General features: G+C 43.6%; 1 protein-coding gene across 2 annotated transcripts in view; it reads right to left on the reverse strand.

Annotated features, from left to right (window-relative positions):
• Positions 1-15872, reverse strand: part of LOC115197679 (zinc finger protein aebp2) — a 41353-nt gene that overhangs the window by 18558 nt on the left and 6923 nt on the right. Inside the window, exon 5 of one of the 2 annotated variants that reach the window (XM_029759428.1) lies at positions 9842-9966. In XM_029759428.1, coding sequence (XP_029615288.1) covers positions 9842-9966 — 125 coding nt within the window. Of the gene's footprint in view, positions 1-9841; positions 9985-15872 lie in introns of both variants that reach the window. The other variant, XM_029759427.1, reaches the window with a different exon arrangement.

The raw sequence follows: 15872 nt of genomic DNA on the forward strand, positions 1-15872 counted from the left end.
GAGAGTGAGTGAGTGAGGGAGAGTGAGGGAGAGAGAGTGAGGGAGAGGGAGTGAGGGAGAGTGAGTGAGTGAGGGAGAGTGAGTGAAGGAGAGAGAGTGAGAGAAGGGAGAGAGAGTGAGGGAGAGAGAGTGAGTGAGGGAGAGTGAGTGAGTGAGGGAGAGTGAGTGAAGGAGAGAGAGTGAGAGAGGGGAGAGAGAGTGAGGGAGAGAGAGAGAGTGAGGGAGAGAGAGAGAGTGAGGGAGAGTGAGTGAAGGAGAGAGAGTGAGAAGGGAGAGAGAGTGAGGGAGAGAGAGTGAGGGAGAGAGAGTGAGAGAGTGAGTGAAGGAGGGAGAGTGAGAGAAGGGAGAGAGAGTGAGGGTGAGTGAGTGAAGGAGAGAGAGTGAGAGAAGGGAGAGAGAGTGAGGGAGAGAGAGTGAGGGAAAGAGAGTAAAGGAGAGAGAGTGAAACTGTAGAACAAACAGTGAGGGGGGAGGGCCAGTAAGGGGGAAAGGCATGAGTGAATGAGAGGGAGAACGGGTGAGTGAGGTGGAGAGAGGAGTGAATGAAGGAGAGGGGGGTGCCTGTCTGGTGTCAGGGGTGAAGCTCAGGATGACGCAGTTTGGCCGAATAACAAAAATATCCCATCGTAAACATCAAGGCTCACACACACGCACGCACGCACGCACACACACACACACACACACCAGGAAGTCCACTGGACACCTTCCCAGGACCTCCACTCCTCCACCCCTCCAGGGCTACAGCCCTGCTCCTCTCCCCAGGCCAGGGTGAGTCTGGATGGCCCTTGGGGAGACACACAGCCTCCCTGGCTGGCCCTCAGCTGTGGACCTAACCATAGGGGTCAGAGAGTAGGACAATGGATGGACGCTCGTTTTGTCATTTTTACCCAACCGGTCAGCCCTCCTCTTCCCATTCCATCTGACCTGGACCTCCTCTTCACCCTCCTCCTCCTTGCTCTCTGTCTCCCTCCCAGTCTCTCTCTCTCCTATATTCTCCCACCAGTCTCTCTCTCCTATATTCTCCCTCCATTTGTCTTATTCCCTCGGTCTCTCCCCATCTCTCCTTCTTGCCCCCCCATCTCTCCTTCTTGCCCCCCCATCTCTCCTTCTTGCCCCCCCCCCCCCATCTGTCCTTCTTGCCCCCCCTCTGCCGGCTCCGTTTCCACTCCTCTGGTTCCGTTTCAAAATGTGGTTACCTCGCTTAACCTCTTCAAGCCTTTTTCTTATCGCCTTTAAAATTATTGGCCAGCGGTGTGCTGTGTTTGTTTATGCTTTGTGTGTGTATGCTGTGTGTACGTGTGTGTATGCTGTGTGAACGTGTGCTGTGTGTACGTGTGTGTATGCTGTGTGAACGTGTGCTGTGTGTGTGTGTGTTTGCTAAAGCATTTATCTTTTTTATTTGGCAACAGGACAGGCTCTTTTGAGTATGTAGTGCGGAGATACATAATGAGCCTGTTTGGAGTCAATGCACATGTTAGCGTGGCGTAGTGATGTGAAGAACAGAGGAAGAGGAGCCCACCTCAGGAGTGATTCACCACACGTCAAGCGAGCCACACTTCAGACATTTGTTGTACACCTGTTCAGTTATGAAAAGAGGAGAGGCCATCTCTGGTCATGACTCTTGGTCTCTGAGATCACTGAGAAACTCACTGAGAAACTCACTGAGAAACTCACTGAGAAACTCACTGAGAAACTCACTGAGAAACTCACTGAGAAACTCACTGAGAAACTCACATGCTCTGACCTGGAGCCAGGACACCGTGGGAGGAGTGTGGGTGGGGGGTGTGTGTCCGTCCGTGGCCTCAACAGCACAAAGCAGGATTTCACCATGGTTGGCAGCGTTGACAGGAGAGGAGAGGCAGGGCAGCTTAAAGCAGTATACTGCCTGGCACAGACCCTGGACTCCAGAATAGAGACTGGGGCAGACTGGGCCTGTAGCAGTGATAAGTATTATTCCAGCTCTGCTAACTAGGAATGAATCAGGTACTGGGAAGTGCTTAGTGTTGGGCGATATGGCCTAAAAATCATATCTTGCTTTTCTTTTTTTAACTTATGGGTGATTCACGATATCTGTATATCTAGATTTCTTTTTAAATGTTTTCTTACAAAAAAAAGCTTTGTTGTACAATTAAAGGTAAAATACACTGCATTTCAAACAGTCAGCAATAACCTAATGAATTCAGGACGTGTGAAGTTATACCCAGGCTAAATATAAACCTTCCACAACCATCAGACCCACTAATCATTGTATTATTTTATCAAAATAGTTGAACCTGCTTTTTAGCAATAATCACTGATCTGGCTTTCAAGTCTGTTTATGAAATTTCCCTTTTAGTTCCAAATTTAACCAGAACCATGCATAATGCACTTTCACTAATGACCAACATCTTGTAGCAGGCATTATAGACAATTAACACAGGTCTTAAACAATCTCTCAAGCACAAGCCCACGTGCTAATGATTAGCCAGCTAATCTTTATATTTCAAGTTTAGCTAACAAGGATCTATCTGCTAGCTAACAAGGATCTATCTGCTAGCTAACAAGGCTCTATCTGCTAGCTAACAAGGCTCTATCTGCTAGCTAACAAGGCTCTATCTGCTAGCTAACAAGGCTCTATCTGCTAGCTAACAAGGCTCTATCTGCTAGCTAACAAGGATCTATCTGCTAGCTAGCAAGGATCTATCTGCTAGCTAGCAAGGATCTATCTGCTAGCTAACAAGGATCTATCTGCTAGCTAACAAGGCTCTATCTGCTAGCTAACAAGGCTCTATCTGCTAGCTAACAAGGCTCTGCCTGCTAGCTAACAAGGATCTGCCTGCTAGCTAACAAGGATCTGCCTGCTAGCTAACAAGGATCTGCCTGCTAGCTAACAAGGATCTGCCTGCTAGCTAACAAGGCTCTGCCTGCTAGCTAACAAGGATCTGCCTGCTAGCTAACAAGGCTCTATCTGCTAGCTAACAAGGCTCTATCTGCTAGCTAACAAGGATCTATCTGCTAGCTAACAAGGATCTATCTGCTAGCTAACAAGGATCTATCTGCTAGCTAACAAGGATCTATCTGCTAGCTAACAAGGATACATCTGCTAGCTAACAAGGCTCTATCTGCTAGCTAACAAGGCTCTGTCTGCTAGCTAACAAGGATCTATCTGCTAGCTAACAAGGCTCTGTCTGCTAGCTAACAAGGATCTGTCTGCTAGCTAACAAGGATCTGCCTGCTAGCTAACAAGGATCTACCTGCTAGCTAACAAGGATCTACCTGCTAGCTAACAAGGATCTACCTGCTAGCTAACAAGGATCTATCTGCTAGCTAACAAGGATCTATCTGCTAGCTAACAAGGATCTATCTGCTAGCTAACAAGGATCTATCTGCTAGCTAACAAGGATCTATCTGCTAGCTAACAAGGATCTATCTGCTAGCTAACAAGGATCTATCTGCTAGCTAACAAGGATCTATCTGCTAGCTATCTGCTAGCTAACAAGGATCTATCTGTTAGCTAACAAGGTAGAACAGTCAAATTGTTATGAACCCACCCTTCTGTCCGTCTCCAACTGTTTGAACAGCATGCTAGCCTGTCCACTTTGTTCAGATGTTGAAATCAAGTGGCCTACCTTATTTCTCAGAATGAGAACGAGTTGCCAATTCCTTATATAATTGTGTTTTATGCTCATCGCACATTTATAAAACACAGACTAGACAGCTAGTATAACAGTCTTTGGCTAAAATGCTGCTAACGGTATCAATGCTCATTGATAGTGCCGTTTTAGTATAGAGTTCTGCTCTGAGTGATATTTGAGTAGTTGAGACATAAAGTGTATTGTTGGAAAGGTTAATTTCTCCTCTCACAGTAAATTAATGTCTCAATGTGTTTCATATGACCCATTCTGTTGGACCAAAACCACAAATATCGAGTTGAAACCGCTTGCTGTCAGAGAAGAAGAAGTGATCTCTCAACTTTGCTGTTGTGAGTGGCAGGGGGAGGGGCTTGGTGTTGGGGGGGAGGGGCTTGGTGTTGGGGGGAGGGGCTTGGTGTTGGGGGGAGGGGCTTGGTGTTGGGGGAGGGGCTGTATGTGTGTAAATGGGAAGGTTCACAGTCACAGCAGAAAGAGCGACGAGACCAAACAGACAACATGAGAACAAGCGTACAAACACTCATAAAAAAACAGAAGAGAGAAAAAAAGAAACAAAACATTATTCTTGCGATACAGGCATTTGGAAAATTGTGCTAAAAGATCAGCCCCAGAAGTGATAGAGTATTGTAATGAGAGTGTGGGAATGTGTGCAGACCAACCCATGGGATACTGCCTAGTGACATTAAGCCATTCCATTGACATTCCAACCAACCTGAAAGCAGTTTACTGAAGTGGACACAGTGCTCTCTAGTGGTGCTCTGTGATATTACAGACAGTCATTCATAAAAATCCCCATTTCACTCACAACATGGACACTCACTACTCAGGTACCCAGCTATTAATACATGGCTGAAACATCACTCACCACACAAGTTGAGAAAGCTTGACATGCTTAACAGACCGCGAGCGTTGCCAAATAAATGTACACATATATGTTATTCAATAATTTCACCCAAACTGTCGCGTTAGCCAACAGGCGTCTGCGTAGCCAGGCGGTAAACTACAACTTGGTTCTGTTTTAATGCTTGAGAACTTGGTTCTGTTTTAATGCTTGAGAACTTGGTTCTGTTTTAATGCTTGAGAACTTGGTTCTGTTTTAATGCTTGAGAACTTGGTTCTGTTTTAATGCTTGAGAACCTGGTTCTGTTTTACTGCTTGAGAACGTGGTTCTGTTTTAATGCTTGAGAACTTGGTTCTGTTTTAATGCTTGAGAACTTGGTAATGTTTTAATCCGTGACGTGCTGCAAGTCCCGCCTCTCCCATCTCCTCATTGGTTATTACGAGCATGCAGCAGCGTGGGTGATTGAAAGATGAACTGAGGTCCACACTCCAGTCCAGTTGGTGGTGGTGATGCACCTCAAAGGTTGGTTGCAAACCACCATATTAAGTCCAAAGAAGAAGAAAAACAACAACGAACGAGGAGAAACTTATCAAAGAAAACAAAGTAGGTTTCCACTTTTTATCCGTGGATTAATTGTTGGAGTAGAGAACTCAACATGGGTAAAAATTCTACAAAGATCCAGAAAAAAAGGACCATATGCATTTCAGGTAAAATAACAATCCAATGTTTATTTCACAGGACAAATTAACTAGCAACAGCAAGCTAGTTAAATGTCCATAAATGTTTCATGTGTGTTTCGACCTTTCCCCAAATGAATATAGTTGGTTCATAGTTGGTTTTGGTATGGTAGGGATAGACAAAATCAACATGCGCACAATGACAGACGCGCGTGAAGCCTGTCTGCTCAGTATGTTAGTCAGCAAGAGAAAAAGATATGAAAAAATACAAACAAAATGCCACCCTATCTTGAGTGGCGCCGCGGCCTCAGCGATCGAAGACACTGCATCTCAGTGCTAGAGGCGTCACTACAGACCCTGGTTTGATCCCGGGCTGTATCACAACTGGCCTTGATCGGGAGTCCCATAGGGTGGTGCGAAATTGGCCCAGCATCGTCTGGGATAGGGGAGGGTTTGTAAATTAAGACATTTGTTCTACTTGCCTAGTTAAATAAAGGTTAAATAAAAATACTATAGTGCACTAGTTTGAAACAGTGTCCTATGGATATGTAGGACACAGGGAGACATTTGGGAAGCAGCACATATCCCCCTAGAGGTCTTCATGTGCTAATGCAGCTCAAACTCAGAATATAATCACAGAAACAACTGTCTAACACCAAAACAGACCCCTCATATCTCTCCTGTCTACCCACCTAGGGCCATTGACAAGGGTCACTGCTAGTTCACTGAGAAAATCTAAAGTGAGACTACAGACTATATTCACAAAAACAGCCTCCTAGAGTTTGAAGTGAGAAAGACGGATCCAAAAAACAACACAGAGGGATGTGAGAACATTTTCATGATGAGAGAATCTCGAAATCCCAAATCAACCCCTTGACCCTAATACATAAGAACCTATGGAGACTCAGATGATTGGGTAAAGCAATATGGTGGTAGCTCCATCTTGTCCTCTGATTCAACTTGGCCTATATATATGACCCGTCTCAAGAAGCAGTAGAGAAACTCTGAATGATCGGCTATGAAAACCCAACTGACATTTACTCCTGAGGTGCTGACCTGTTACACCCTCTACAACCACTGTGATTATTATTATCTGACCCTGCTGGTCAACTATGAACATTTGAACATCTTGGCCATGTTCTGTTATAATCTCCACCCGGCACAGCCAGAAGAGGACTGGTCACCCCTCATAACCTGGTTCCTCTCTAGGTTTCTTCCTAGGTTCTGACCTTTCTAGGGAGTTTTTCCTAGCCACCGTGCTTCTACATCTACATTGTTTGCTGTTTGGGGTTTTAGGCTGGGTTTCTGTACAGCACTTTGTGACATCAGCTGATGTAAGAAGGACTTTATAAAAAAATGTGATTGAAATTTGATTGATACTACTACTACTACTACTACTACTACTACTACTACTACTACTACTACTACTACTACTACTACTACTACTACTACTATCAGTTGTGATGGACGACGACTACTACTACTACTACTACTACTACTACTACTACTACTACTATCAGTTGTGATGGACTACTACTACTACTACTACTACTACTGTCAGTTGTGATGGACTACTACTACTACTACTACTACTACTACTACTACTACTGTCATTTGTGATGGACTACTACTACTACTACTACTACTACTACTACTATCAGTTGTGATGGACTACTACTACTACTACTACTACTACTACTGTCATTTGTGATGGACTACTACTACTACTACTACTACTACTACTACTACTACTACTACTACTACTACTACTACTACTACTACTACTACTACTACTATCAGTTGTGATGGACTACTACTACTACTACTACTATCAGTTGTGATGACTACTACTACTACTACTACTACTACTACTACTACTACTACTACTACTACTATCAGTTGTGATGGACTACTACTACTACTACTACTACTACTACTACTACTACTACTACTATCAGTTGTGATGGACTACTACTACTACTACTACTACTACTACTACTACTGTCATTTGTGATGGACTACTACTACTACTACTACTACTACTACTACTACTACTACTACTACTGTCATTTGTGATGGACTACTACTACTACTACTACTACTACTACTACTACTACCAGTTGTGATGGACTACTACTACTACTACTACTACTACTACTACTACTACTACTGTCAGTTGTGATGGACTACTACTACTGTTACTACTACTACTACTACTACTACTACTACTACTACTACTACTACTGTCAGTTGTGATGGACTACTACTACTACTACTACTACTACTACTACTACTACTACTACTACTACTACTACTACTGTCAGTTGTGATGGACTACTACTACTACTACTACTACTACTACTACTGTCAGTTGTGATGGACTACTACTACTACTACTACTACTACTACCAGTTGTGACGGACTACTACTACTGTTACTACTACTACTACTACTACTACTACTGTCAGTTGTGATGGACTACTACTACTACTACTACTACTACTACTACTACTACTATTACTACTACTACTGTCAGTTGTGATGGACTACTACTACTACTACTACTGTCAGTTGTGATGGACTACTACTACTACTACTACTACTACCAGTTGTGACGGACTACTACTACTACTACTACTACCAGTTGTGATGGACTACTACTACTACTACTACTACTACTAAATGTACTACTCCTACTACTGTCAGTTGTGATGGACTACTACTACTACTACTACTAAATGTACTACTCCTACTACTGTCAGTTGTGATGGACTACTACTACTACTACTACTACTACCAGTTGTGACGGACTACTACTACTACTACTACTACTACTACTACCAGTTGTGATGGACTACTACTACTACTACTACTACTACTACTACTACTACTACTACTACTACTACTAAATGTACTACTCCTACTACTGTCAGTTGTGATGGACTACTACTACTACTACTACTACTAAATGTACTACTCCTACTACTGTCAGTTGTGATGGACTACTACTACTATCAGTTGTGATGGACTACTACTACTACTACCAGTTGTGATGGACTACTACTACTACTACTACTACCAGTTGTGATGGACTACTACTACTACTACTACTACTACTAAATGTACTACTCCTACTACTGTCAGTTGTGATGGACTACTACTACTACTACTACTACTAAATGTACTACTACTACTACTGTCAGTTGTGATGGACTACTACTACTACTACCGTCAGTTGTGATGGACTACTACTACTATCAGTTGTGATGGACTACTACTACTACTACTACTACTGTCAGTTGTGATGGACTACTACTACTACTACTACTACTACTATCAGTTGTGATGGACTACTACTACTACTGTCAGTTGTGATGGACTACTACTACTACTACTACTACTATCAGTTGTGATGGACTACTACTACTACTACTACTACTACTACTACTATCAGTTGTGATGGACTACTACTACTACTACTACTACTACTACTACTACTACTACTATCAGTTGTGATGGACTACTACTACTACTACTACTATCAGTTGTGATGGACTACTACTACTACTACTACTACTACTACTACTACTACTACTATCAGTTGTGATGGACTACTACTACTACTACTACTACTACCACCAGTTGTGATGGACTACTATTACTACTACTACTACTACTACTACTACTACTATCAGTTGTGATGGACTACTACTACTACTACTACTATCAGTTGTGATGGACTACTACTACTACTACTACTACTACTACTACTATCAGTTGTGATGGACTACTACTACTACTACTACTACTACTACTGCCAGTTGTGATGGACTACTACTACTACTACTACTACTACTACTATCAGTTGTGATGGACTACTACTACTACTACTACTATCAGTTGTGATGGACTACTACTACTACTACTACTACTACTATCAGTTGTGATGGACTACTACTACTACTACTACTACTACTACTACTACTGCCAGTTGTGATGGACTACTACTACTACTACTACTACTACTACTACTACTACTACTACTACTACTACTACTACTACTACTACTACTATCATCAGTTGTGATGGACTACTACTACTACTACTACTACTGTCAGTTGTGATGGACTACTACTACTACTACTATCAGTTGTGATGGACTACTACTACTACTACTGTCAGTTGTGATGGACTACTACTACTACTACTACTACTACTACTACTACTACTACTATCAGTTGTGATGGACTACTACTACTACTACTACCACTGTCAGTTGTGATGGACTACTTCTACTGTCAGTTGTGATGGACTACTACTACTACTACTACTATCAGTTGTGATGGACTACTACTACTACTACTACTACTACTGTCAGTTGTGATGACTACTACAAGTTTATCAACTTTCAAAGCAGATTTACTTTCCCATTGTTCCTCAACTGTAGTGATGATATACCATTTTGTATCGCTGAGTCTCTGCTTTTATCCAGTGGAAGAAAAAAAAAATCACCATTTCAATTGTTGCTACATTGTACTGAATCCAGGTGGTGAGTCACTTATTGCTAACACCTATCCAATCCTCTCAGATCTCCAAGGTACGAAGGGGCTAGGGCTTGATTAGGGATTGAGAGATCCCACTAGGCCTTGTGGATTGTTGCAGCGGGACCAAGTGTTTTTAAGTGGTTTACTAACCGTGCTATGAAACACCACACTGTGTCCGTTGCCGGTGCTCTCCATGTGGGTAGCCAGGTTGAGGCAGATGGCCCGGTGTCTGATGGCATCCATGGTCTGGGCGTCAAAGAAATCATGAGGTCTCGCTGGTGGAAGAGGAGACACTGGGATGAGAGCAGAGAGAGTCTGGGATGAGAGGTGAGGAGGTACAGTGAGACAGCAGTGAGACAGCAGTGAGACAGCAGTGAGACCAGACCAGCACCAAGACCACTGTCTCCTGGTGAAGATGATCAGTATGACAACATAGTGAAATGACACAGCTTTTAAAAAAGGTTAATTGTTGCTTTAGTACTGCATTAGTACTACATTAAACAGGGCTGTAACCATGTACATTAGCTATGAGCAGAACATATTATTCAATAGAACAGGGTTAGAGTTGAAAGAATGTGTTTCCTGGTTGGCTGAAAATCAATCATGGGTATTTTCCATGTCAAAATATATTTAGAAAAGAGCTGTCTGTCCTACTCTCACACTTCTCCTGACAAAGAGCCAGACAACATCCTCCCGAGTGCTGTCACAAGTGAGAAGTAATATTTTGAGGGTTGTAACCAAAATTATTTTCCAATCTGAACAGAACCCCTATTTTCTTTAGTTTGGTTCCAGTGTTATGACATAATAAAGTTCTGAACTGGTTTGAACCCCATAAAAAGTTAAATGGTTCATATAGTTCCTTTTCATTCATGTTTTAACCCTTGAAATCAACATCGTTTTTACATTGCGTTTATTAATTTACTAATTTATTACATTTACGCGGCTAGAGCAGCTTGCTATGGAACAGGTAAGGTAATTGTTTGCATGTTTGATTGTTCATATAAGTGCACGCGTGAGACGCAACAGAAATTTCACAGGTGGGTAGAGAGAGTGGTGGATATGGAGGGAGCTTGGCTTGAAACGCTGAACATCATGACATGACACGAGTTGGAATGTGTTAAGGCTCTTACTAGCATCATAACTTCACTGAATTATAGAATTATATACTAGATATTAAGAATGTATAAAAAAAAATTTTTAAAGACTTGAAAATAATGTTTCTGTTCCGGAACACTAGAGATCACTTTCGTTCCCGGTTCTGGTTCTGTTCCTAAAAAATATCAGCCTTCTCTGGGTTTTCAGTTCTGTGCCCTGTGTGTATGTGTGTGTGTTCAGTGCCAGCAAGGCCGCTACCTGAACGTGTATGCTAGGTGAGGTGAAATACCCCAGGTGACAGTTTGCAGTTTGAAATGGTGAGCACTTCACATGCTCCAAGGAACTTCTATTTTATTGAACCTTTCTTTAACTAGGCATGTCAGTTAAGAACACATTTTTATTTTACAATGACAGCCTACCCTGGCCAAACCCTCCCCTAACCCGGACGACGCTGGGCCAATTGTGCACCGCCCTATGAGACTCCCGATCAAGGCCAGTTGTGATACAGCCCGGGATCAAACCAAGGTCTGTAGTGACTCCTCTAGCACTGAGATGCAGTGCCTTAGACTGCTGCGTCACTCGGGAGCCTTAAAACTAACTGGGTTTCTGTGAGTGTGTGGTCCAATTCTAATCTATTTTTACAGATGACCAAAGGCGTTGAGGCTAAAACATTGTGTAGAGTGTGTGACTGCAACTGGATCCTGGACTTCCTGATGGGTCAGGTGGTTAGGGTAGGGAACAACACATCCGCCACACTTACCATCAACACAGGGGGCCCCCAGGGGTGTGTGCTTAGTCCCCTCCTATACTCCATGTTCACAAAATGGCCGCCTACGACTCCAACACTATTATCAAGTTTGCTGACGACAGGAGGGTAGTAGGCCTGATCACCAACAACGATGAGGCAAACTATAGGGAGGTCAGAGACCTGGCAGTGTGGTGCCAGGACAACAACCTCTCCCTCAATGTCAGTAAGACAAAGGAGCTGATCGTGGACTACAGGAAACGGAGGGCAAAGGAAGCTCACCCATTCTTATCGACGGGGCTGCAGTGGAGCAGGTTGAGAGCTTCAAGTTCCTTGGTGTCCACATCACCAAGGAACTGTCATGGTCCAGACACACCAAGACAGTCGTGAAGAGGGCACGACAAAAACTATTCTCCCTCAGGACACTGAAAAGATTTGGCATGGGTCCTCAGATCCTCAAAAAGTTCTACAGCTGCACCATCAAGAGCATCCTGACTGGTTGCATCACCGCCTGGTATGGCAACTGCTCGGCCTCCGACCGCAAGGCACTACAGAGTGTAGTGCGTACGGCCCAGTACATCAATGAAGCCGAGCTCAGGCGGTGTCAGAGGAATACCCAAAGAACTAAGACTCCAGCCACCCAAGCCATAGACTGTTCTCTCTGCTACCACATGGCAAGTGGTACCAGTGCACCAAGTCTGGAATCAACAGGACCCTGAATAGCTTCTACCCCCAAGTCATAAGACTGCTAAATAGCTAATCAAATGGCTACCCGCTACTGTTACTGTGAATTATCTATCCTGTTGCCAAGTTAGTTTAACCCTACCGATTTGTACATACCGTAAAACTTCAATTAAACGCAGACGCTGAAATAGCCACCTGTGCCTTTTAATAGCCGGGCAACCGCACACATTTCAGCAAATAAATGTCTGTTTCAAAATGCCGGATCTAAATGAATTGTTTATGAGGTTACCATGAATCACCATTAATTGTTTAATGTTTGATTTGCTACATAAAATAATTCAGTAATGACTGTAAAAAATTATGGCCATTGGCTGCTAGCAGCTGAGAACTGCTAGCTAAGTGTCAAACACAAAAACAGTCAACAACTTTAGGAAATTGAATTCTACTACACCGGCTCTGACGCTCATCAGATGTGGCAGGGCTTGCAAACCATTACAGACTACAAAGGGAAGCACAGCCAAGAGCTGCCCAGTGACGTAAGCCTACAAGCCTTTATGCTCGTTTTGAAGCAAGTAACACTGAAGCATGCATGTGAGCACAAGCTGTTGCGGTGATCACTCTCTCCGTAGCCGATGTGATCAAGACCTTTATACAGGTCAACATTCACAAGGCCGTAGGGCCAGACAGATTACCAGGATGTGTACTCGGAGCATGCGCTGACCAACTGGCAAGGGTCTTCACTGACATTTTCAACCTCTCCCTGATTGAGTCTGTAATACCAACATGTTTCAAGCAGACCACCATAGTTCCTGTGCCCAAGGAAGCAAAGGTAACCTGCCTAAATGACTACAGACCCGTAGCACTCACATCCGTAGCCATGAAGTGCTTTGAAAGGCTGGCCACGGCTCACATCAACAGCATCCTCCCGGACACCCTAGACCCACTCCAATTTGCATACCGCCCCAACAGATCCACAGATGACACAATCTCAATCGCACTCCACACTGCCCTTTCCCACCTGGACAAGAGGAACACCGATGTGAGAATGCTGTTCATTGACTACAGCTCAGTGTTCAACACCATAGTGCCCACGAAGCTCATCACTAAGCTAACGACCATGGGACTAAACACCTCCCTCTGCAACTGGATCCTGGGCTTCCTGACGGGCCGCCCCCAGGTGGTAAGGGTAGGCAACAACACATCTTCCACGCTGATCCTCAACATGGGGGGCCAGGGGTGCGTGCTTAGTCCCTCCTGTACTCCCTGTTCACCCACGACTGCATGGCCAGGCACGATTCAAACACCATCATTAAGTTTGCTGACGACACAACAGTGGTAGGCCTGATCACCGACAACGAGGAGACAGAGTATCAGAATGGAGCCCCATTCACATCGACAGGGCTGTAGTGGAGCGGGTTGAGAGTTTCATGTTCATTGGTGTCCACATCACCAACAAACTATCATGGCCCAAACACACCAAGACAGTCGTGAAGAGGACATGACAACGCCTATATAAAGTCTATTCCCCCTCAGGAGACTGAACAGATTTGGCATTAGTCCCCAGATCCTCAAGAAGTTCTACAGCTGCACCATCGAGAGCATCTTGACCGGTTGCATCCCCGCCTGGCAAGGCAGCTGCTCGGCATCCGACGGTATGGCAGCTGCTCGGTAAGACGCTACAGAGGGTAGTGTGTACGGCCCAGTACATCACTGTGGCCAAGCTTCCTGCCATCCAGGACCTCTATATCAGGCGGTGTCAGAGGAAGGCCCAAATGTATTGTCAAAGACTCCAGTCACCCGAGTCATAGACTGTTCTCTCTGCTACGACACGGCAAGCGGTACCGGAGCGCCAAGCCTAGGTCCAAAAGGCTTCTTAACAGCTTCTACCCCCAAGCAATAAGACTGCAAAAGACTGCTGAACAATTAATCAAATGGCCACCCAGACTATTTACATTGACCCCCCACCACTTTGTTTTTACACTGCTGCTATTTGCTGTTTATTATCTATGCATAGTTACTTTACCCCTACCTACAAGTACAAATTACCTCGACTAACCAGTACCCCCGCACATTGACTTGGTACCGGTACCCCCTGTATATAGCCTCATTACTAACCAGTACCCCCACACATTGACTCGGTACCGGTACTCCCTGTATATAGCCTCATTATTGCTATTTTTTATTTTAAATAAACTAAAGTGAAATAGTTCATATTTTCTTGACTCTATTTCTTGAACTGCATTGTTGGTTAAGGGCTTGTAAGGAAGCATTTCACGGTAAGGTTGTATTGGGTGCATGTGACAAATAAAATTTGATTTGATTATATACCCCTAGAAATCGTCTGATTACCCTCTAGTGGCGGAAGTATGAACTGCCAAAATTGTGCAGTCAAAGAGGAGAATAATAATAATTTCACACAAAAGTTTATATACAGTGCATTCGGAAAGTATTCATGCCCCTTGACTTTTTCCATATTTTGTTACGTTACAGCTTTATTCTAAAATGTATTCAATGTTTTTCTTTCTCATCAATCTACACACAATACCCCATAATGACAAAACAAAAATAGTTTTTTAGAAATGTTTGCAAATGTATTAAAAATTCATAAGGCACTTGCACATCTGGGCTATTTTTTTTGCCTGGTAACAGTTGAATAAAATGAGAAAAAATAAGAAACCCGCAAATGTATTAATAAAAAAACAAGAATCCGATGGTCACTCTGACAGAGCTCCAGAGCCCCTCTGTGGAGATGGGAGAACATTCCAGAAGGTCAACCATCTCTGCAGCACTCCACCAATCAGGCCTTTATGGTAGAGTGGCCAGACGGAAGCCACTCCTCAGTAAAAGGCACATGACAGCCTATTTTGAGTTTGCCAAAAGGCACCTAAAGACTCTCAGACCATGAGAAACAAGATTCTCTGGTCTGATGAAACCAAGATTGAACTCTTTGGCCTGAATGCCAAGCTTCATGTCTGGAGGAAACCTGGTACCATCCCTACAGTGAAGCATGGTGGTGGCAGCATCATGCTGTGGGGATGTTTGTCAGCGGCAGGGACTGGGAGACTAGTCAGGATCGAGGGAAAGATGACGGTGCAAAGTACTAAGAGATTCCTGATGAAAACCTGCTCCAGAGCTCTCAGGACCTCAGACTGGGGTGAAGGTTCACCCTCCAACAGGACAACGACCCTAAGCACAGAGCCAAGACAAAGCAGGAGTGGCTTCGGGACAAGTCTCTGAATGTCCTTGAGTGGCCCAGCCAGAGCCCGGACTTGAACCCGACCAAACTTTTGACTGATACTGTATATAGAGGCATACGAAGACAAGAAAAAATTTGACATTGTGTAAATGTTAACACATTCGTGCAGGAAATGAAGAAGTTGATTAAAATGCTGGAAGTGAATGATGGAATTAAACATTTAACTATGCAAATGAGCAAATGCTGAGGGCATTGTGTTGTGATTTAAGAAAATAAACACCCAGGCTATTAATTAGAAATTTTACTGTAGCTACTTCAATTGCCTCGTACCCCTGCACATCGACTCGGTACTTCCTGTAAATAGCCATGTTATTTTTACTTGTTCTTGTTATTCACTGTGTATTTATTCCTTGTTTCACTGTTTCTATTTCTCGTCTTTATCTCTGCATTGTTGAAAAAAT

Source organism: Salmo trutta, chromosome 7 (genome assembly GCF_901001165.1).
Source record: "Salmo trutta chromosome 7, fSalTru1.1, whole genome shotgun sequence".
NCBI lineage: Eukaryota > Metazoa > Chordata > Actinopteri > Salmoniformes > Salmonidae > Salmo > Salmo trutta.